The sequence below is a fragment of the Hesperophylax consimilis genome, chromosome 17 (genome assembly GCF_061612785.1).
Source record: "Hesperophylax consimilis isolate HC1 chromosome 17, BYU_Hcon_1.0, whole genome shotgun sequence".
NCBI lineage: Eukaryota > Metazoa > Arthropoda > Insecta > Trichoptera > Limnephilidae > Hesperophylax > Hesperophylax consimilis.
Genome location: NC_142852.1, coordinates 7,942,781 through 7,967,099, shown reverse-complemented (window position 1 = coordinate 7,967,099; position 24,319 = coordinate 7,942,781). Strand labels below are relative to the sequence as shown.

Sequence of the window (24,319 nt, the reverse complement as noted above, 5' to 3'; positions counted from 1 at the left end):
GCGATTTTATTATTTTTATTTTTTTGTTGTGTTTCAAACTCATTGTATTGACAGGTAGATAGATCGGGTACCGCCAACAATGGAAAACACATGACCCCGCACCCATTTAGACCCCCTTGTTTACAACTTTCCCGCTCCTTACCGCTTTGCGCAACAAAACGAGTAAACTCGTCTCCCGCGTCTTACTGTAAAAAGGCGTATGACGAGTTTTCTCGTTTCCCGCAAAGACTTGATTACAAAACATCGTCATGTCATATATATAAACGTTCCGGAAGAAATTCTCTAAATTATAGTGAATATTCTGTCAAAATCCGTTGCGTGGTTTAGAAGAACTAAGCGCACAAACAGACAGACGCGGATAGCGACTTTATTTTATACTATTTAGAGCAAATTTACTCTGAAATCATAAGATTTGTGAGTTGACTTATATACAAGGTGTAGCAAAACAGACAGTGCAGTTTTGAAGGGCTATTATAAAAAAACGGCGCAAGGAATGGGGTTCATTTTATTTTATTCAGTACATCATGCTGTTTTATGCATTGAGTTCTGAAGATGACATCAGATGCATTGATGAAGACGATTTCTGAAGTTTTCGGCTGCATTTGAGTTCTTCCAAGGTGAGTCGAAGAATTCGCAAAAGGCTGCCGGAAGGACATGCGGACGGCGAAGCCCCGGTCTTGTCCGGATCAAACTCTGGTAACGACTGAAAACGGCACGACCCTCCCGAAAGTGAGACCCCACCCTGGCTCCTAGGATGTACCGGCCCTTCAGAACTGCACCGTCTGTTTTGCTGCACTCTGTACCTTCCTAATTAATTATAAACCATAAATATTTAACGTAACATATTTAAAAAGATCTAAAGAAACGTCGCTATCTCAATGACAATATTATTTTATCTTACTATCTTCTGGCAGGTAGGTACCATAATTATTTTTGAAAAAATTCTACTATTTCACAAAACGTTCACCATCTTTGAAACGGAACGAAAAAACTAATTTACAGACGGATAAAATGCAAAACGGTCGAGTTGAAACAGAACTCAGTCTATAATTTTCTCCACGCAATGACAGCAACATTGTAGAGATAATCCGATATAATATACAAGCAAGTTTAGGGCGTGTCCGTGTGTATTCAGTGAGGTAAAATTGACCTCACTTCCGCTGAAATTGATCAAATATTTTCAAGTGACGAAATACTTTTTTTGAAAATTCAATCAATTTCGTAGATCTGTCTAAGACCTAGGAGTCTAAAGGACTTGTGTGGATTGATGACATCGGTTTGCTATCAAATCGCTAGGTAGAGAATAGATCCACTTGTAGCGACAATATAGAGAACACAAAATACTCGTATATGCGAGATGCTGTGTGAACCTATGATGCATATGATATGTATACAAAAGGCGATTGGCGCCTGGAGCCTGGGTCGGATTTGTAAAAAAAATTGGTGACCGGGACTTAAAAAGGCGCCTTTAATTTTTTATGAGTCGGATTTGCAACAATTGGCGCCTGGGACACTAAAAGGCGCCTTTTTTATGAGTCGGACTTGCAACAATTGGCGCCTGGGACACTTAAAAGGCGCCTTTAATTTTTTATTTGTCGGCCTTGCAACAATTGGCGCCTGGGACAGTGAAAGGCGCCTTGGACATTTTAATTACCAGACTTGCAATAATTGGCGCCTGGGAGAGAAAAAAGGCGCCTTTAATTTTTTGGTCGAATTTGCAACTATTGGCGCCCAGACATTTTTTTTTTAATATTAAGATATTAAGGGCTGGACTTGACCGGATTGCAATCTTTAAAGCACAGGCGTCAGGTGTGAAAGCTGTCCTTGTTCTACCGGTATTTCAATAGAAGATGCTCCAAGGAACCAGCGCCATTGACCGGTACATATTCGTGACACTTCAAACACACTGTCTCATGAGAATGGGTCGTTTGTACGATTCGTTCTTGAGATAACAGCTCGGCTATGGAACAATATGAAGGCATCAGTGTTTCCTCCCTTCTACAACATCACTACTTCCTCTCCTCAAAAATACCCTCCTCATAGCATCCCCAAAGATAACATGAAAGATAAATAAATACATAATTGATTTTTTGCTTTGTTTTCAGAAAATGCTCGTCCCGTCAAGTGTTTGTGAAGAATGGACGGACGCATTGCATCGGTGCCTGCAAGCCTATCACGACATGCGGAGAGGTGCAAGTACCTGAGGAGCATCTCAATGTAAGAAAATAAAAAGTTTTTCAGTCTGGGTGTTGTCAAGTTTATCTTAAAAATAAAAATTCTTAACTCCCTACGTTGCATTTTTCCATTTTTCCATAGCGTCTAAAATAAACTTTTAAATGCAAATACAAAGCGTGGTGTTCTATATTTCTAATACTGTTTAAATCATAATTCTCACAGTGATACAAAATGAGATAGTGTGACTTTTAACTGCCAGAAATATCTCCAAATAAACTCTAGTCGTTAACGAATAAACTTTTAATTAATGAAGATAATATTAGCGATTCGTAAACGAAAATCTGAAAAAGAAAAAAAGAAAAAGATATGGTCACATCTAGGACTCGAATCCAATATCCTTGCCTTGCCGGGGCGCCGCTTTACCAGCTGAGCTAATGGGACCCTATCTCCTTCGGTCATATTTAACTGTATCATACTTCGAATTAGAACTATTAACATTGTCTTCATTTTTCTCGCCGCACATTTTTACTGGCAACCATCTATATGTATGATCGCAAGATTCAACCTGAACTGAATGCAATCTCGACAGCGTCTTAGATAAACATATCTTATTTTTATTTTAATGTGCGACATCTATTGACTTTTTTGCAAGTCTAGGATGAATATTTATATTTTGGAATAACTTAAAAAAATTTTACTTGTCCACTCTGTGACTATGACTTTTAAAATTTATTTTCATTCACATTTACACGTCGATAAATAATAAATGATTGTTATTTCTAGCCGTGCTACGTTTGCAATGCCACCGGACATAACTGTGGACCCATCACGTCATCGAGCCCCGATATTAGCGTCCCTGTCTCTAATACCGGCCCGGTAAATGCCTCGCATCCCGGCGCTGGGGGGATTACAAACGCTGACTTTGTGCTGTACGTGTCGGCAGTTGAGACGGAGAGATGTACGCGCGGACTCACCGTGGCGTATGCCGCACATTGTCAGCAGGAAGCTGCCTTAGACAGGTGAGATTATTATGTACCATATTTTCACCCAACTTTACTTCAAATATATATATTTTTTAAGGATAAACTAATGTTTATAAGACAAGGTTTTTTATGCAAAGCACACAGGATAACAAATTATTATTAGTCGCCTGAAATATCCATACAAATTGAAAATATCTCCCGAGTAAAAATGTATAAATGATACAACATACAAAGGATTATCACATAGAACATATCTTATATTCATGGAGCATGGAAAATAAGACGGGTACAAAATATAGTTCTAATTTCTGAACTCAACTTTCAACTCTCTGAATTTAAATTACGAAATCGGCACTGAGTTTATGAAAGCACATGGAAAGGGGATAGGATGGTCAAGTTTACATGGTTCTTCAATCGGTGAGCGAAGTGTAGGCGGCCATAGTTAGTTTCGCTGAGAAGTTCGGCTAGGAGTTTTATACTGTGTCGCCCTGTTAATTGGCAAGGATTTCAGTGTGGTTACCCAGACTAACGTCTAGATATTCCTTGGTATCCGGATTGAGTTGCGGAACAGCGACCCCAGAGCAGCATGTTGACGCGCTGAGGTGAGGATTCCGAGAGGGCAAACCGGGGTGCCTCGGGAACGGTGTGGCGATTAGTTGCGTGTTTTGCCACACCGAATGCTGATGGCCAGAATTTAGTACCGGCAGGTGCTGTTATTTGCGGCTTATTCAACTATTATTATTATTTACTACGATTTAAACCGCTACGTAACATTGTTTTAGTCCAATCATTCAAACTGGCCTTGTTTCTTTAACTAATGTTGATGGTTTGTTTGTGTGTTTCAGGCCCATAGCAGGCCACGCCAACTTCTGTCCGTCGGAACTGTCCACACGCCCCCAAGAGTTGGGATCCATGATGTCCACGGTCCAGCACGAGATGCTGCACGCACTGGGTTTCAGTGTCTCACTCTTCGCCTTCTACAGGTAGCTTGTAGGATCTATCACTCGTCACTGGACATTGGAATACATTATGCACTGAAATTGCCAAATTATGCAAGCAAACATGCCTAAATATGTACAAGGGTTTAGTTACTTATTGTGATTTATTTTTGGCTTATTATGCTTTGTTGCACTACCTCCTTCATCTAATTTAGTCAACGTTTCGAACAGTGTCCATCATCAGGGCAACATGACATAATAATCCTAAAATAATCACTGTAATACTTGTCATATCTATAATTAAGTTGCTTTTTTAAGAGCTTTCCTTGGCCAGTAAACCGAAGGACCTCAATTTTATGCATAAAGCAATAAAATGGCCGATGTATGCATTGTTGATCCAAATGTTTCGAGTATGATTTTTTTGCCAAAATGAATGAAATATGCATTATTGGCAAAAAAGGCTAAAATATACATTATTGACCAAAAAACCTCAAATAAGCATTATTGACCAAAAGGCTCAAATGTGCATTACTGACCAAAAAGTTAAAATATTTATTTACTAATCCGAAAAGCTCAAATATGCTTTATTGGCCGAAAATGCTAAAATATTTATTACTTACCCAAAAAGATCAAATATATTTTATTGACCAAAACTGCTCAAATATGCTTTATTGACCAAAAACACCCGGTAAATATTCACTATTTACCTGAAAAGCTCAAATATATTTTACTGACCAAAAAGGCTCAAATATGCTTTATTGACCAAAAATCCTTAAATAGCATTACTCAACAATTATGCTCTATGCATTTGCATATAATCCAATGTCTGCCGATAATTTATCTTGTTTATTTACTTCTTATCGCTTAAATACATATTTTTTATTTCCAGAGATGATGAAGGCAACCCTTTGACAGAAAGAAATCAGGACACCGGAAGTCCTCCACTAAACGAAGAGTGAGTATTCTGTATGATTGTTACTCGCTTAACTGACGTTTGTTAACCCATCTTTCCAATACTTCATATTATTAAATTCAATTTCATTCCAATATCCTGGAAAATAGTGCAAAATCAAGAGGTACTCAATTATTCAGCATTTTCCGATCTATAAATAATAACAATTGATAACCATCAAATCTACGATCAGCGTGATTTAGACTTTTTAAACGGTCCCCGTTAATTTGATTTCGTCCAATTTCAGCTTCTGATCAAATTGTATTCAGTTCACAGGTATAACGATCATATTGTTGACAACAATTTTAGCCAATTTGGCATAATGAGTATTGTGTTTTCAAAAACACAAAGTTGAGTACTTGATAAAATACCTTTTGCATGCCAATTTTTACACTTGTTTTTTTGCGCAGGCTCCAAATACATCAGTGGTCGGACCGCGTTGTCAAGAACGTTACCAGAGAAAGATGGATGGTTCGTGGCGGCTTCATGACCAGAAATATCCAAGTCATGATAACCCCAAGAGTGGTGAAGGAGGTAAAACATTTATTTTCTTATACTTTACAAGGGTCCGAAATTCTCGGAGCCAGTGGAACTATTGCATCCCTAATTAAAGGAGTTTTGAGTCTTCATATTTAGCCCAGTGGTTAACACTTGACATTTTGCTCTAATTTCTCTTTTGTATATATGCTTCAGTTGAACCATCACAAAATTACGCTATACAAATTAACTGTTATTATTATTTGAAAGTCTGGAAAAGCAGAGGAAAATCACTGACGCATTAACAGATCAAGTATATCTGTGTAGAACTAGAGTTAGAGGAGGTCCCAAAATGCTCCCTTGTGGGACTCCAAAGTTTATTATAAGAGGGTTATTATTTTGTTTGCCATATGAATAACTCGAACCTGGAGAAACTCATGGTTACTGGCAAAGTGAGATAGTTTGGGTATACAGAGCGAATGAACGAAGAAAGGTGTGTTGATATATGACGCAAATGCGAATGGTAAAAGAAGTCAGGGACGCCCGAGGAAGACGACACAATCAAGCGAATCAAATACATGAGTCGGGCCATGTCAAGAGTCAGAATAACAGAAAGGTATGCATGAGACGATGCACGAATGTGAATGGAGCAAGGAGTATGCGCCAAGACCGAGGTGTTTGGCTGTCCATTCTTTCTGCCTATCCCTGCCGAGAAACGGCATGATCTTTTATTATTAGTTAGAGCAGGAAACATTCTGCTGAAGCGCTCATGTATAATTTCACAATTAGTCAATGCTTTCTTTTCTCCAAGTGAGCTTTAAATTAATTTATATTACTGTGGAAATTTGTTCTAGAAGTTGCTTCCACTATTCTATTTGCAAGGAAGTGTTTCCTAGGAGTGAAAGCAAAAGGTATCCACTTAGATTTACATTTGTGTTGGTGGTGAAGATTTATTGGATACTAGGACAACTATAACGTCCAGATAAAACTTAGAAGTCTCAACCAAGTCACCCTTTTCTCTTCTTTCTTTTAATATTGCCGGTCTTTCAAAGCTCTTGCTGTGTTTGTGAATCATCTTTGTACGCCACTCTATTTGATGTCTGTTAGTTAGTCAGTTGATGAACCCTTCTTTTCTTCTTCACAGTTTCTCTTGTTTCCCCCACCTTACTTACGTGCAATGCATGTTTGCAGGTGCGTGAGCATTACGGATGCAGCACCCTGGAGGGCGCAGAACTGGAGGACCAAGGAGGTGAGGGCACTGCACTCACGCATTGGGAGAAAAGAATTATGGAGGTCAGTTTAAAAACCGCCTGCTCTCAACTGTCTGCAGCCAGTGAGATTGTTGTATTCTCGATTGGGTTATGTTGTGAGACTAGAGTTAGTGGGGAGGGGGTGGGGATGGGGGAAATGAAAGTGGTGAAGTATCTGGTTATTCAGATATAAAGATCACCATTAAAGCTAGTTTAAGCAACGTTTCCATTCTAAATTGTGCTCTTTCATCAGGGCAGTACTGAAAGTATCCATCACTCCGGAACGTGCCGCAAATGTACTAAATATTATTTTATTTACTTCGGCATACTGGGATTTGAAGCCCCGACCTCCCCGGTTCTTCGTTACACACTGATTCTCTGCACATTTGAGCTTTTGATCAAATTGTGATAAAAACATTTATGTCCCAGGTTCACTCCTTTATTTCTTCAAAAAATCCTCCACCCAGCATCCCCAAAGATGACATAGATCTGATTGCCTCCGTAGCACGCCTAATTATAGACCTATCAATATTAATAGAGACGACTCTGCTAAGATTTATAGTTCTCGGTTTATGTTTCTTGATGGGTACACCAAAACTGAACACCGAAAACCTCATTAATTTAACTAATTATACTGAAATATCGGAGCTTGAAGGATTAACATGCCAGCACGGTATCACCTACACACTCCATAACAATCCTGATGATGGACACTGTAACGCTGTCTGAAACTTTGGCTAAAAAAGGAGGAAGCATAACAAGGCATCATAACCAAAAATTTATTAACAATAATTGCTGGGAAAATCTCAAATCATATCATAATGAGATTTGTTTATTTCAGAACGAAGCTATGACTGGGACTCACACCCAGAACCCGGTGTTTTCTAGAATAACTCTGGCTCTGATGGAAGACACGGGTTGGTACAAGGCAGACTACAGCCAGGCCCAGGAGTTGGGTTGGGGCAAGGATCTTGGCTGCGCTTTCGCCACAAGGTCTTGCAAGGAGTGGATCAACAATGCGGCCGGAAAGTCAGTATTCCTTCCATTATATCTTCTTTAGTTGTTGCCTCATTGTTGAGAACCGTTACCCTAATAGTCATGACACCTGACACATTGGTGACCGTCCGCTGCTTCTCCTGCCTTTCACTTTGCCAGTGACCACGAACTTCTCCAGATTTGAGTTATCCGTTTTGTATATAAAAGAGTAACCGTCTTCCAATAAACGTTGGAGTCCCACAAGGAAGCGTTTTGGTACCACCACTATTTACAGTTCTGTGCTGCATGGAGAACCTCAGACACTTGATCACTCCAACACATTGGTGATCCTCCTATGAATATCCTGCCTTCCACTTTGACAGTGACCATGAGGTTCTCCAGGTTTGAGTTTTCGGTTTGACGAGCGACATGTCATCCTTTATTTGGATTCTTTGAAAATGGATAGATCAGTGCAATCATAGAATTATAAACCTAAAATGTGAATCAATTGCTGACAAGATCCTATAATACATGGCTCTAATAATGTAATAGACATTTTTAATGACCAATTTAAACATTTCAAAAAAAATGTATTACTTTTAATCATATGAAGCTGATATTGTGATGAAACCCTTTATTTAATGAGAAGCAACATTGTACCTACCTAATCAGTGTCCTACCTTTACCTTTTACCCATTCTTATTTGTTATTTACTTCTGCATATTTAGCTTATTCATTTTGTTACTATTTTTGTTGTTATTTTGTATTTAAACATCCATGTATGTAAATTCTTGGGCACCATGCCTGTTTTATGTACTTAGATAAAAACAAAAAAAATAAAAATAAAAAAAAAATAAAAAAAAAATAAAAAAATAATTCAATGTCTAATAAATTTTGATTTAATAATAGATTTTGTTTATTTTTTCTTGCTGCAGCGACGGAGAAGATCCGGATGTGGATTTGGGGTAAATCTTTTTCAAGCGTTCGTATTTCGTTTTGTATTTTGTGTAAACTTTTTTATATTGTGATGTTTGTAATTTAGAATAGAACTTAGATATTTTTGATGTTACTGTATTTATTTTTATACTATTTATGTTTTGTTGGCTGCATAAAAAACTTGTTCTTTTGTACTGAAGAGATTAACCAAAATAATTGTAATGTGGATGTCTATGTGTATAATTATGGTCAATTTTTTCTATCTTCTGGTAAAATTGATAAAATATTATCAAAATTCTTCCTTGAAAAATATCATCGCCCTACCTGGGACCTAGGAGCCGAAATGATTCTGTTAAATTTTTAGGTAAACTTTTGTTTGTTTGGTCCTGTTTCCGTTTCAAGATGGTGACAGTTTTGATTGTTCAGTAAAGATTTTTTTTTCAAATTTAAAATTTTGTCAAAATTTGGTTCCAGTTCAACATCTTTTCCAGCATGAGCTATGGATTTTTTTTACATATGTTTAATAAAATGTGGAATTTATATTATTTTATGTATAATTTATGAACACATTTGTACTAATTTTGAAATTGTAGTCATTATGTAACTAGTAATGTAGGTTGAAGTATTTTTGGTAAAGTTAGTAATGAAAGAACAATTTATTTCTAGTAGTACATACAGCTCGTTTGGTTCTCTGTGTGTAAAACTCATCAAATAACGTTTGTGTTGTGTTTGTAGAGGCCGCTCGGCGCATCCGTTCTGTTCGCGTGTGAAACGAGACCCGCTGCAGACGGAGTGTTCTCAGCAGCGCGACAGTGTCGCATTGTGTAATCTTGTGCTGCACGACCGCCCGCTGCCTCCGCTGTACCAGGTGAGACATCCCCCCTCCACTTCTCCTTCCCTTTACCTTTTAAAGTTCCCCTTTCCCCTTCATTTGTGAAAAAAAAACCATCTCACATTATGTTCCACTGTGTAAAATGCACATCATAATAATAAAAATATATATTATCTGCATTGCAACATGTCCCCGAATATTCCTCGGTCCATCAATAATTGTTTCTGAAAAAGAAACCTAGATAGGCGGCACTACTCTATTTTCATAATGGTCTCCTTCTTTCTATCCTTCTCTTCTTTCTCTTCTCGCTCTTCTTCACTGTCTACTTTCTCTCGTTTCTTTTCCTTCTCTTTTTTCTTTTCCTTCTCCTGTTTCTTTTCTTTTTCTTTTTTCTTTTCTTTCTCTTTTTTCTTTTCCTTCTCCTGTTTCTTTTCTTTCTCTTTTTTCTTTACTTTCTCTTCGGCATTATCTTCTTTCACTTCTTCATTATCTTCATTCTCTTCTTCATTATCTTCTTTCTCTACTTCATTATCTTCTTAATTTTTTCTTTCTCTTAATTATCTTCTTTCTCTACTTCCTTGTCTTCTTTCCCTTCTTAAATATCTTCTTCTTCTTCACTCTCCATATTTCTGAAACTACATTCAGCAATAATTTTTCTTTCCCTTCGACTGTGAAAGTTATATTTTTGTGAAACTATTAACTCGCTAATACTCAACTCCTATAAACAATGTGTAGTCATAACTTCTTATATTATCCTAGCAATATGTAGTTAACTTGTAGTTTTTTTCTGTAGCATTTCGACTGGGTGGCAGATGCGGAACCAGGAACGGAAGGTCAATATGGAGGCAGTGTCTCCTTAGCAGACTACTGCCCCTACACCCAGGAGTTCACCTGGAAGTTCAAGAACCAGGTGGTCCGTGGCTCCCGATGCTCCTTCGCAGACAATAACCCTCGTAAGTCAACATCATCATCAACGCTCTCCACTAACTGTGGTACCTCGCCATTCGCGTCCAGTCCTCTGTCCTCAAGCCCGGCAGATAGTACACAACTGCTGACCCTCTACAAATCGCAAGAGCTCCCCACTGTTGAATTTGGCACCCATTTATGGTCTGGCGCCCCAAAATATTTAGAAAAACTCTGAATTTTGTGCAGAAACTAGTGGTGCGTTTGATAGATTTTCCTTTCTTAACAAATCGATTGCAATCTTTAGAGCACAGGCGTCAAGTGGGAATGCTGCCCTTGTTCTACCGGTATTTCAATGGAAGATGCTCCGAGCAACTAACATCATTGATCCCTGATGGCACCGGTGCATAGTCGGGAAACACGCGCCCAACATTTGTACACTGTTGACATTAGTCACATGAGAACGGGTGTTTTCGATTCGTTTTGTGTTCAACTGCTCGGCTGTGGAACAATTTTCCGGCTTCTGTGTTCCCTCCCTCCTACAACATGTTCACTCCTTCCTCTCCCCAAAAGGCCCTAAGGCAAATTATATTCGTCTGGATCTCCCGTATGTAGTCAAAACTTTTGTACAGTCCATTTTTCGGCTTAGGTCCAAAGATTTTGGTCCAAGTACTTAACATTAAAAAACTGCTTATTTTGCTATTTTATAAAATATGTATTATTTTCAGATGAAGATAAGAACTTTGCCCTTGAAAGCTATGGAGAGAATTCTAAGTGTTTTGACCACACAAACAGGATGTGGGAACAGCGCTCCTGCAGACAGGCAAGTACTGACAAGTTGCAAGCAAATCACAGAACAACGTACATGATCCTTTTGACTCAATTTTTACCCTATTATTTTATCTCGATCATTTTGAATTGATCATTTTTACCTGTAATTTTGACCCGATCATTTTGACTCATTCATTTTGAACCATCATAAAGACTCAATCAATTTGACCCTATCATTTTAAACCAATCTTTGTGACCAAATCATTTTGACCCTATTATTTTATCTTGATCATTTTGACCAATTCATTTTGAACCAATCATATTGACTCAATCATTTTGACACTATCATTTTGAACCTATCTTGGTGGCCAAATCATTTTGACCCTATTATTTAACCCGATCATTTTGAACTGATCATTTTGAATTGTTCATTTTGACCCGATCATTATAACCCATTCATTTTGAAAATCATATTGACTCAATCATTTTGACCCTATCATTTTAACCCGATCCTTTTGAATCGATCATTTTGATTTTCATTTTGACCCGATCATTTTGACCCTATCGTTTTGAACCAATCTTTGTGACTCAATCATTTTGACCTTATCATTTTGAACCAATCATTTGATGCAATCATTTTGACCTGATCATTTTGACCCTATCATTTTAACCCGATCTTTTGATCATTTTGACCCAATCATATTGAAGCAATCATTTTGACCCGATTCTTTTAATCTGATCATTTTGATTCGATCACCAACCACTAATGATTGATCGGGTCACTTTACCAAATACAGTTATGCAATCATTTGATATTCTGTTTCAATGTTAGGAGCCGAGGTTATATTATGTTTCACTGTTAGGAGTTGAACAGTGTATTATGTTTCATTGTTAGGAGTCGAAGATACATTCTGTTTAACTGTTAGGAGTTAAACGGTAGATTCTTTTTCTATGTTAGGATTCGAATGATATATTCTGTTTCCTCTCACGTCGTCATAATTCGCACATAATTTATCACATTATAATTAATTATTTGGTTTTCAGGTTCGTCAATGGCAACACTGGGGCTCTGGATGTTACGACTACAGATGCGAAGGAGGCCGACTTCATCTAATGGTAACATTAAATTATTTTATTTAAAGCTCGTCGCTGATTTTGGTGGTTGGCAGAAATTACCATTTCGTAAAAGTTCCAACATTAGACGGTACCCACTGCTTTCCCGCCCTTTTATAAGTAACAAATGGTTACTTCTTCAAGGCTCACTACTTTTGTGTAAAAACCATTCTAGACCCTGTCCTTGCATAGCAGGAATTAGTAACATATATATACAGGGTTTTCCAATAAGAGGTGTTATTTTGATATTCAAAGAAACTTTTCCCGTAAAAGATCAATGGTTTCGTTGCTTGTGTGGCACGTAGCGCTGTCTCGTTGAAAGTAAACGTTGTCCAGATCAATACCATCCATATCATAAAAAATCATTAATCATCTCTCGACAGCGCAATCCATTCACCGTAACTGTTGCTCCAGCCTCATTTTCGAAAAAGTAAGGTCCAATGACTCCGCCGGACCATAAATCGCACCAAACAGTCACACGTTGGGGATAGAGAGGCTTTTCAACAATAACTCTTGGGTTTTTCCGAGGCCCAGATGCGACAATTTTGCTTGTTGACGAAGCCACCGAGGTGGAAATGGGCCTCATCACTCAAGATGATTTGCATTTGATTCACTCAAGTGAATTTTAATCATTTCAATGCGTTGTTGAAGCGTGTATCGTTCCATTTTTATTTATGGCGTAGTTTCTACTTGTCAAATGTCAAAAAATGACTGCTTCAAAAGTAACATCTACCGAAATAACGGGCTATTCAAAATAACACCTCTTATTTATTTATTTATTTATTGTAAGAAACAAACAGCAATTTTATACAGGATAAGTTATACAAGAGGTTAAATATGAGGTAAGCCAAAATAGTTTCTTATGCTAATGTTGGTTAATGTGATATAATACAAAATTGTAATTGGTTATAACCATTACCTGAAAATGGAATTAACAAAAAATAAAAAATAAGAATCATATAAATATATTATAAGGAAGAAGGAATAGGAGAGGGCAAGAGGCAGAGGAAGATGGAATGGGGACAGGAGACGCTCATGTTATACCTTTTCTATAACTATGCATTGATTTAATTTACATTTGTGGTCGTACGCTTGACTTCGTTTCGGTATTTCACAAGAGTATTATTAAGAATATCGATATTGTTAAATTGCGTGTTATATTGCGCGCATATACGGGGGATTGGAGAATTTTTTCTAAGGTTGGTTCTGCACGTGGGCAAATGAAAAAAATGGTTTTGTCTGGTTGGCCTTGTAGGTATGTGAATTGTTAAATAATTTACGAGTTCAGGAGAGTCCAGGAAAATCCTTATTGGAAAACCCTATATATCAGGATGATGGATTAGTATTTATACACTAGATGAAATATCAGAAGAAAACAAATAATAACTTGCAACAAAATCACATTAATATCAAATTAATTTATATAACGATGATCAAAGTCGTTGATCAAATGAAAAACATCACAAGAATTTTTATAAATTGTCTGGAGTCTGTGAGACTATGGCATCTCTAATCGGGGTATGTTGGAAGGCTGAAGGTAGCGGGGAGGGGAAGGAGTTGGGGAAGTCCTTGGCTATTTGGATTTGGTCACCAAACACGGCCAAAGCCATTTCAAGCAACATTTCAATTCTGAATGGTGGTCTTACACCAGGGCGATACTGAGAGTATTTTCCACTCTGGAAAGTTCTGCAAATTTACTGTATATTATTATCTTAACTCTTTGCATGCGGCCGTATCAACTGTTGTTACGGCAAAAAGTCTATACTCACACGCGGCTGTATCAACAGTTGATACGGAAACTTTGACGGCCGATATTCCAGCGCTCTTACGTCATAAATGTATTTCTTGCTCACTTGGACATTTGTAGAACTATCACGATGCTGACATCTACAAGAATTTCTCAAAAATAAAATTGTTTTTTATAAAAAAAGATCGATAATCAAGTGCGCCCCTTCGCGCCTTTTAGTCCTTTAGTTTACATTTTTGTCAATGGATGGCGTTAGTACTAGTATGTCATTCATAACTTTTCATAACTAAAAATGATAAGTGATCATGGTGTCCCACTTGTGTCTATCACCTAAGTACACACACGCTGAGTGAATGGCCACATGTGACCACATTCAAAAGATACGGTACGTCTTTGTATGAAATTTTATGTTTTTGTTTTTATAAACATCTAAGAGTGTTGACACACGAGGATTTGTTTTCATATTGTGGAGAATAATCTGTTCTGTCTATATAGTACAATAAATCATGCCAGAATGCTATAATTTGACATTTAATTGCGTGCATAGGTATTTGAAAATATGTACCGCGTACGGGTATAGATAAAACGGAGCATATTAACGCGTTCAAAAGGTTAAATGAGTAAATTGTGAAATAACACAAATTCTTCCAATCAAAATTTTTCTTGCGCATGCCGGGGATGATCCCACGACCTCCGGCTTTCTAGTCGAGATGCTTATCTCTCGACCACGGAGTCCATCACTGTATAGATTTTAATGGAAACCAATGTCGCCACCAACTTAGTACCTTTTGGTACTAGCCCATTTATTACGTGCTCTGTCTGACATTTCTTGTGTCCTTCTTTATTTTATGGTTGTGAGGACGAGGGTAGTTGGTAGGGGGAGAAGATGGGGGAGAAGAAGGTTGAATAGTAACTGGATAGATCTGATCACCTCTTTGTAAAAAGTAAAAGGTTCTACTTACCATTGTGTTTATCTACATTACAAATAATAGGTCTGGATTTAGCTACACTGTTCATTACCCGAGGGTTGGTAATTCTCTGGTCCGAGAAGCTTGTTCCCTGTCAATCTTATTTCACAAATAATTGTAACACTCTAGCGAAATCTGTCAGACTCTGGAGTAAGCTTTATGACTAGCGCCATCTATTGCTTAAATACTTTACCTTATTACCATACATCACAGATATTGAGAGTATCTTCCACCGAGTAATGAGTGATTGGTTTGCAGGTGGGCAACTACTCGTACGAGTGCTATCACTCGGGTCAGGAGATCTCCATCAGGATAGTGCGAGGGGGATGGCTGCATCGAGGCGCGCTGCTCTGCCCGCCCTGTCGGGACTTGTGCCAGAAACAATTTCAGGTAACTGTTTATTCAAATTAATTAAAGACAAGGTTGGAATACTTGCCACTAAGAATAAATGAAAAAAACTGTAAATAACATCTTACCATTCCCTGACTGTCAGATATAACATCATACCATTTTGCTGTACTTGAAAATAACATATTTCCTTGTCATTCCATCCGACTGTCGGAAATAACATTTTGTTATTTGGTCTCAGAAGTAGCATTTTATCATTTCAAGATGGTCATAGATAACAACTTATTATTTCACGACAGTCAGAAATAACATCTCATCAATTCAAGACAGTCGGAAATAACATCTTATCATTTCACGAAAGTCAGAAATAATCTTTTATCATTTTTTGACAGTCGGAAATAACATCTTATCAATTCACGACATTTGGAAATAACATTCCCTGAGAGTTGGACATATTTTATTTTATTATTTTCCGACAATCAGAAACAACTAATTATAATTCCAGGGGCGCGGCGAGTGGTGCAAGCCGGGCGACGAGGCGCCCCCGAATACGGCGTACCCCCGCGACGAGCTGTCCTGCGGGTCGGGGGCCGGCGGGGCTAGCAGGGCCCCCCCAGCCAGGCTGCACATCATCGCAGTGGGCATCTCCCTGGGAGCCCTGGCTGCTAGCGCCCTCTGTCTGTGCACGGGTGTCATCACCAAGCTGCAGGGATGCGTCCAGAACTGCAGGTAATTGTTTTAAAAGAATGACAAACTTAGAAAGAAAACTCTTGAGTTCAATTTCAGAGAGAAGACATCAAAGGGAAGATATTTTTATAGCACTAATGACTGACAAATCTAAGGTTTTACTGGTATATCGTTGCCGTTGCTAAAATGCAGTGAAAAAGTCACTTAAGGCGATGCACTACGTCATGTAATATTTTATATTGAGCCGCTATCAATAACAACCCTTACGTAGATGGCCATAAGGTTTAAATTCCCGCTTAACACCATCCGCTTGTTTTGATTTATGCAAGAAAAAAACATGGCCAAAAAGTGCCTTTTATTTTATTTTGTGGATGTTCAGGCATAAATATTTAATTTATTTTCGATCATTTTATAAATAACTTAATTTGCCACATTATACAATAAAATCATAACTGAAAATGGGTTCGTAAGTAGGAGATTTTTAACTTTAAAGCAGTTTTCATAGGCCTTATACATTATTTTTTTTTGGGCTTATAAAAAGATTTATCTAAAAAATACTCGATTATTTCAAAGGCCAAGATGTATTCTACTCGCAGTATTTAATTAAAGCATCTGAAACATTTCTAGGTGACCAAATTTTCAAACCAAAAACACATGATTTTGCTTTACTACGTATGACATCGCCTTAACTTAACAATTTAGTTGATTTATAACCATATTTCTGTAAATGCTAAGATTTACCAACGAATTTTGAACTTTCAAAATTTTTATACCAGCTGAAGTCCCCGCCGTTGCCCAGGCTCTATGTAGTGTTTTTAGAAATCAGTGGATACGTTCTCATGTAACAAATTTTGAACACGCGTTTGGCGTGATTCTGACTGCTCACCAGTGCAGAAGGGATCAATGACGCTTGTTCCCCGAATCATCTTCCATTGAAATACCGGTAGAACATGGACTTTCCAAGAGTTTCACCACTGCATTTTCAATTGAGTATATCTGGAATGTGCCGCAAATATATTATCTAACATATATATGTCTAATTTGATTTCTTTTTACAGGGACCGTAGTGCCGTCAAACAAGCCAAAATAAACAAAGCCAAATTCAAACTTGAAGAAGTCGTCATCGCAAAGAAAGACACCCAAAGCGCGGCAGACATCGAAGAACGAAACATGGACGCCAGCGACCTCATAGAGTCCGAAACGCTGGTCGTGGAGAACCCGCGCAAACTCGCACACGCATCACCCAGTCGCGAAGAATGCTGTACAAACTACGCAGCGTGCACTTCCGTTCCAGAAGTCGACAGTGGCAGCAAATTTGAAGAAGCAGTCAGATCCGTATTAGACAAAAGTTTAGGCTTCCAAGACACTTGTGTGGAAGATATCATTGATTTCGACGCAGATTTAAAACGAAAGATATCACGAAACGAAGACAACGACGAAATAAAACGATTCGACGATGCGAATTCTAGTTTCAAAGGAAAACGGGGAAGAAAAGACTCTAAAGGTAGAGACAGTAAAAGAAAAATCTCGCGACAAAAAGAATTTGATCTGATGGACGAATCTCCAGGTTATTTCGTATTGGACGAACCTGTTATATGCGACGGGATCGAACTAGAAATGATTAACGTCGACACATCGTTGGATAAAAATAACCAAACGAGAAAATCGAATAAAGGTTCAAACAGATAAAAAAAATTTTAATGGACGGACGAGCAATTTTTTGTTTGGTGATTTTAAATTATTATTATTGTTTTCGAAGGACGATGGATAGAAAATTTTTCAAAATGTTTGCAATATGAATAATAACAATAATAATATGACAGATAAACCGATAGTAGCGGAAGTAAGGTCAGTTCTCCCTTACTTCTGCGGACATTTTTCAAATATTGTAATTTTTTCTCATACAGATAATCATTATCATTGTGTGCCTGTATAGGGCCTAGGAGTCGAATTGTCATATGTAAACTAGCTCTGTTACATCCACTGAAGCGAAAATCCGATTGGAATGTGTGGCGGGCGTGTCCGCGTGGTCAAATTATCTTCATTTTCACTTTACTTTTAGTGAAATTGGTTGAAGAATTTCAAATATTTTAATTCTTTCTCAGACGCTGCCAAAATATGACAAAAACTGCTTTGCAAGATAATATTAATAATTCTGGATTTGAAAAATGAGATAGACAGAAATGACGTATAATAAGTAGGTCCCGATGGTCGAGTGGTTAAAGACGTTGTCCTGGTAAGACAGAGATTCTTGTTTCGATTCTCTCTTTTTATTTTCTGTGTCTCGTTCTGTTTCATTTTTCATTTAGATTTATTAGTTTTGTCTTCTTCTTCAATGATAAATTCCACTGTGTTCCTGTTTGGGGCCTAAAAGTCGACAGGTCTTACGTTTACTGTTGGCGACATCAGTTTTCTTTCAAATCGGTACAGACGGCACTTCTAGATATTAAATCTCTTCAGTGGTTTGTCAGATTTAATAAAACATAATATTTTTAACATGTATCCTTTTAAAATTGTTTTTTTTTGTAAATAACGTAGTGAAATTATGTGGTTTTATAATTTTTAAGCTTTTTTTTAGCATTCCGTATTGAAATACATAATAAAAATGCATTATTTATTAGTAATTATTTTTATAGAGCTTTACTTGTTCGAATGAGAAGGGATCATTTTTAAAACAAAAACAAATATTTCATTTTTTTTAATTAAAACATTGTCTAACAGATTAGTTAGTACATACAAGTTTTCTTTTCTCATTACGAAACTGACTAACTAACTATTTAACTATCACGCCGATTCCCCGCAGGGGTAGGCAGAAAGGACGGACCGCCAAACAACTCGGTCTTGGCACACACTCCTTGCCTCATTCACATTTATACATACTCTTATATTATTCTGACTCTTGACATGGCCCGACTCAAGTATCTGATTCATTTGGTGGTGCCATGTCTTCCTCAGGCATCCCCGACTTCTGCTACCATTCGCATTTGCATCATATATCCTCCTTACACTCCTTTCTTCGCTCATTTGTTCTGTATACCCAAACCATGAGTTTCTCCAGGTTCGAGTTATTCATATGGCAAACAAAATAATAACCCTCTTATAATAAACTTTGGAGTCCCACAAGGGAGCATTTTGGGACTTCCTCTAACTGTAGTTCTACAAAGATATACTTGATCTGTTAATGCCTTAGTGATTTTTCACTGCTTACACTCCTTTCTTTGTTCGTTCGCTCTACAAGCCCAAACCATCTAAGCGTCCCTTTCTTGATCTCATTACGCTTACACCAGCCTTGCACACTTTGCGGATCTTCACATTTCTCACACGATCATACATGGTTTTACTATGCACACGCCTCAGGGATCTCATTTCTACAGCATTCAGTCTGCCTCACTTTCTTAGATCAGGGTAGGTACCGGCACTCCATTGTGGACTGCTAGCTTTGCTTCTTTGGACAATTTTTTGATAGCGCCAACTGCGTTCCGCCCTCCATTTACCCTTCTTTCAATATCTCTGTCAGCCTTCCCATCTGTGAAACTGAATTACGAATCTTATGAATTTTTTATTAATTATTTTTATATGAAATGTCAAAAAAGTGAGGATGCGATAATAATTGTAATAAAATGTGTGTTTTTTTTTGTTATCAATAGTTGTAGTTCAATGTTGAGACCAAAACCCGTAATGTGAGCCATTTTTATAACTTATTTATGTTTGCCTTCAAAATTTTTATATTTTGAAAATTATATGTTTATTTCTAATAATACAACTTGAAAGCACATTTTATCAGCTTTCAAAAACAATTTTTAGTTTTCGGATACGTTTAGTAATATTCTATTTATTTGGATTTTACAGAAATACAATACGACGCCTGAACGGTTAATTCAAAATGTAGCACTATTTCACTTCTGTTCTGCCGTGCGGTATCTTGAAAAAGTTGACGACTACGGCTAAAGTTTCTTTGGCACTTATATCAGTAAGAACAACAGGCTATCAATAGAATTTATTAAGGTTATTTTAAAGAATTTGAACAATTTAAAAAATTTCAATGTTAAAGCCGATGCAAGTTCTGTAACTATCAAAGTCCTGTAAAGCAACTGGCCCTTGTTGAATTAATAACAGAACTTGAATAAAAATTTCACCGAACTTGAAATTTGATGAATTGTTCAAATTCTGTCAAACATCCTGTCCTAAGTATTCAAGATTTGGATAATGTCTGATTTCTAGGTTAAATCTATTTTAAGGATAAATTCCATGCATTCACATATAAAGGATTTCTGTACCAGTATGTTTAGTTTGGTGCGCAGTACATTCACCCTTTTTATAATGCCAGCAAACTTGAGGGGGATTCTTGCTACTCAGATCTGCTCACTAAATGGCATTTTAAGTAACATTACGACTCCGAATAGTGGACTTCTTTTTTTTCGCTCCGTTTTATCTATACCCGTACGCGGTACATGTTTTCAAATACCTACGCACGCAATGAAATGTCAAAATATAGCATTCTGTCATGATTTATTGGACTATATAGACAGAACAGATTATTCTCCACAATATGATAACAAATCCTCGTGTGTCAACACTCTTAGATGTTTATAAAAACAAAAACATAAAATTTCATACAAAGACGTACCGTATCTTTTGAATGTGGTCCCGCCATTCACTCGGCGTGTGTGTACTTAGGTGATAGACACAAGTGGGACACCATGATCACTTTTAGTTATGAATGACATACTAGTACTAACGCCATCCGTTGACAAAAATGTAAACTAAAGGACTAAAAGGCGCGAAGAGGCGCACTTGATTATCGATCTTTTTTTATGAAATACAATTTTATTATTGAGAAATTCTTGTAGATGTCAGCATCGTGATAGTTCTACGAATGTCCAAGTGAGCAAGAAATACATTTATGACGAAAAAGCGCTGGAATATCGGCCGTCAAAGTTTCCGTATCAACTGTTGATACAACCGCGTGTGAGTATGGACTTTTTGCCGGAACAACAGTTGATACGGCCGAGTGCAAACAGTTAATTTGTTTTTGTTTAGGTAAATATGCCTTCTCAACGAACAAACATATTTTATCTTTAATATTATTCAAAGTAGTGTAGAAAATGTATGTTATTTTTTTGTCATAGTCATTCCATGTATTTGAATTATTTTAAGATATTTTATTATTATATATTTAAGTGTGATATTTTATTTCAAAATCAAAATCAAAATACTTAGCTTTTTTTTTTAGGCCCTGAGGAAAATAATTTCCTTCAGCGCCTACTTCATCTTTAGGGATGCTGTGTGGAGGTTCTTTTTGAAGAGAGGAATGAGTGATGTTGTAGGAGGGAGGAAACACAGAGGCCGGCAAATCGTTTCACAGCCGAGCTGTTTAACTCAAGAACAAGTCGTAGAAACTCGTGTAACAAATGTCAACCATTTAAAAAAAGTCATGAAAAGTTTTTTTTAAATCACTTTTAATGATTTTATCACTTTTTAAAGGTGATAGTTATATCATGTATGTTTGGTGCAATTTGGACAATCCTCTGTCACGTCAGCGTTTCGAAGATTAAGAATGACAACACGTCTGTTAAGTGTTAAGTTGTTTCCGACCTTTTGCCATCACAGTACCAAATTGGCTCCTTCAATGAAAGCAATTGTAGAAAATTCGGAATAAAGGGAGATACGCCAGTTATGACCAAACTGAACGCATCAAAGCGGCTATGCAATGAATGTTGACGACACGATGTTGGCGACACTTTTGTGCGCACAGTTTCATACTATCAGTTGGTTTATGACCCATTTCCTTCGTTTCTATTACTATGACAACCATCTTCCCAACGAGACTTCCATCGACGCGCTCGGTGTAATTTAAGTATTGGTTTTTTAGCTCATAGTTTCGTATTTAAGGTGTGTTTTGTGTTAGCAAGGAAATACTTTATTGTAATTGTGTGTAATGTTTCCTAAATAACTATTACAGACTTTTGTATTGATTTTAATAAAAAGCAATATTTTTATTGATTTATTTATTTAAATTGAACATTACATTGTTAAAGCACTTAGGCCATAGGGCCATTGTGCTGTCTTCCATTTTACCTCATTCCTTTAACAATAATCCGGTCCCTTCAATGAAGTTCACCAGGGTTGTCATTGGATATGTGGCTATGGTTCTACAATTTGTCTTCCCAGGTATCGGAGCATATCGGAGCCTGATATAGTCTAAAGCCTAAATGAAATAAATGCCGCATCCTTTTACTCTAACATATTCGATACAACTCAAGATATTTCAAAAACCGATCAAATATGTGAACTTTACCGTTATTGTATGATCGAAAAAGACAAAAATGGAATCCCAAAGGCGCTTTTCATTAACCTTTCCCTTACTGTGCTAAAAAAATCCACGCGTTCCAGTGCTGTGTAGTCAATACACATCTCAAAATAAGCAATTTAATATCGGAAAAATATGAATATTCATAGCAAATCGATTGTGTTTATTATATTTTATGTCAAAAGCGATAATAATTGTAATTTAATTGCTGAAAACATGAAAAAATCATCGGCAGATGATAAAGAAACGTGCGAGGGGTCCACATCTAACGACGATTCGCGGTCGACTGGCTAGCGGCTGGCGGCTGTCACAAACACAGCTGTGCGGTCGTAGGTATCGATGGTCTAAATCAAAATACAACTGCAGACGTGTGGATGTCTCATGTTCCCGCATAGCGAATTAAAGCGGGACATCAATAGCGTGTCATTTCATCGCACACTCTTCGCGTATTAGTATCATACGGTTGATTGTATTGGTGTATTTGTTCCCGATTTTTAACAAAAATCTCTGATTTTTAATTGAATTTGAAAACTATGTAAAATGTTATTTTTTAATTCAGTGCATAATTGTATAACGGAGGAATACCTAAAATCTGAACCAGGAATTTATTATATTTATAGGGTTATTAAAGTTATTAGAAGCAATGTGTAGTAAATACACACCACAGATAAGGAAAGGTTTAAGTCATTTTTAGGATTTCATGAAGTTAAGGACTAAACTGCCTTAGCAATGTCCAACCAAATTATTAAATCCATAAATCACCAAAATATACCTTTAAATAAGTGTCGAGGACAAGGATATGATGGTGCTAACACAATGAAAGGCACTTATGGTGGAGTTCAAAAACTCATAAAAGATATCGAGCCAAATGCGCTTTATGTTCACTGTGCTTCTCATTACTTAAATCTAGTACTTAATGATGCAGTAAGAGAGGTTATTGATATGCAACATTTTTTTGAAAGAGTTCAACAAATTTATAATTTTTTTGAGCTTAGTATCAAAAGATGGAAAATGTTATCAAGTTTTATATCTGACAAAGAAGGGCAGTCTTCAACTTCGATAACATTAAAAACATTGAACCTTACTAGATGGTCAGGATGTTATGATGCTATTTTTGCTTTAAAAGTTCGGTTTGTTGAAGTCCAAAAAGCGCAAACGAAAACAATTCTGTTAAATTGCAAATCGGATGAAAGAAATGAAGCTTTATCAATCAAGAAGAAGATCTACAACTACAGTTTTATTATGTCATCCATTCCATTGCAAAATACTACAAACTATCGATGCAGCCTCTAAAGCACTTCAGTCCAAAGCCATCGATCTTTCAAATGCCTTAAAACGTTTGAAAATTCGTCTGGAAGAATTGGAAAGGTATCGACATGAATTTTAAAATTTTAAAAAGAAGTGTAGCAGAAAAGTGGTCCATCAACCCTGAATTTTCTAAAACCCGTCAGAGGAAGGTGAAACGCCATTTTGAAGAACTTTGCGAAGATGAGCGTCTCCAAGATCCGGAAAAGTAAAAATATGTCATCGAGTATTTGACATAATTAATAATCAACTGAAATTCCGTTGCCCTCCAGTGTATGAAAATGTTTCCAATTTCAGTGTTTTGCAACCTGCCACTTTACAAAATTTAAATGACACCGATCTTTTAAAAAAAGCTCTAGAATTTGTTGATATATATAAAAAAGACATATCTGAATCATTTGCCAGGGGAATTCTCAGTTTTCGGTCCACCTTCAGAGACGAAATAGAAAAGGCTTCATGTATTTAGAGAACTTGCTGATTTATTAATAATAAAGGATCATTTTATGTCGTGCAGCTTTCCTGAAGTATTTACTGCATTAATGTTATTTGTTAAAATTCCTGTGACTACAGCTAGGGCCGAAAGGTCATTTTCGAAACTAAAATTAATAAAAAAACATATTTAAGAAAGTCAATGGGACAAGACAGGCTA

At 37.0% G+C, this 24,319-nt stretch overlaps 1 protein-coding gene across 2 annotated transcripts in view; it reads left to right on the top strand.

Moving 5' to 3' along the window:
• Invadolysin (leishmanolysin-like peptidase, invadolysin) overlaps positions 1-22,038 on the top strand; it is a 122,774-nt gene extending 100,736 nt beyond the window's left edge. The window contains exons 5-19 of one of the 2 annotated variants that reach the window (XM_089641495.1): positions 2,106-2,217; positions 2,959-3,194; positions 4,004-4,141; positions 4,986-5,051; positions 5,459-5,582; positions 6,717-6,818; positions 7,617-7,804; positions 8,686-8,715; positions 9,422-9,554; positions 10,312-10,471; positions 11,150-11,244; positions 12,237-12,308; positions 15,279-15,410; positions 15,874-16,097; positions 17,114-22,038. In XM_089641495.1, the coding sequence (XP_089497621.1) occupies positions 2,106-2,217; positions 2,959-3,194; positions 4,004-4,141; positions 4,986-5,051; positions 5,459-5,582; positions 6,717-6,818; positions 7,617-7,804; positions 8,686-8,715; positions 9,422-9,554; positions 10,312-10,471; positions 11,150-11,244; positions 12,237-12,308; positions 15,279-15,410; positions 15,874-16,097; positions 17,114-17,744 (2,443 nt within the window). In that variant the 3' untranslated portion in view covers positions 17,745-22,038. The remainder of the gene's footprint in view (positions 1-2,105; positions 2,218-2,958; positions 3,195-4,003; positions 4,142-4,985; positions 5,052-5,458; positions 5,583-6,716; positions 6,819-7,616; positions 7,805-8,685; positions 8,716-9,421; positions 9,555-10,311; positions 10,472-11,149; positions 11,245-12,236; positions 12,309-15,278; positions 15,411-15,873; positions 16,098-17,113) is intronic. The other variant, XM_089641496.1, reaches the window with a different exon arrangement.
• The last annotated feature ends 2,281 nt before the right edge of the window (positions 22,039-24,319 follow it).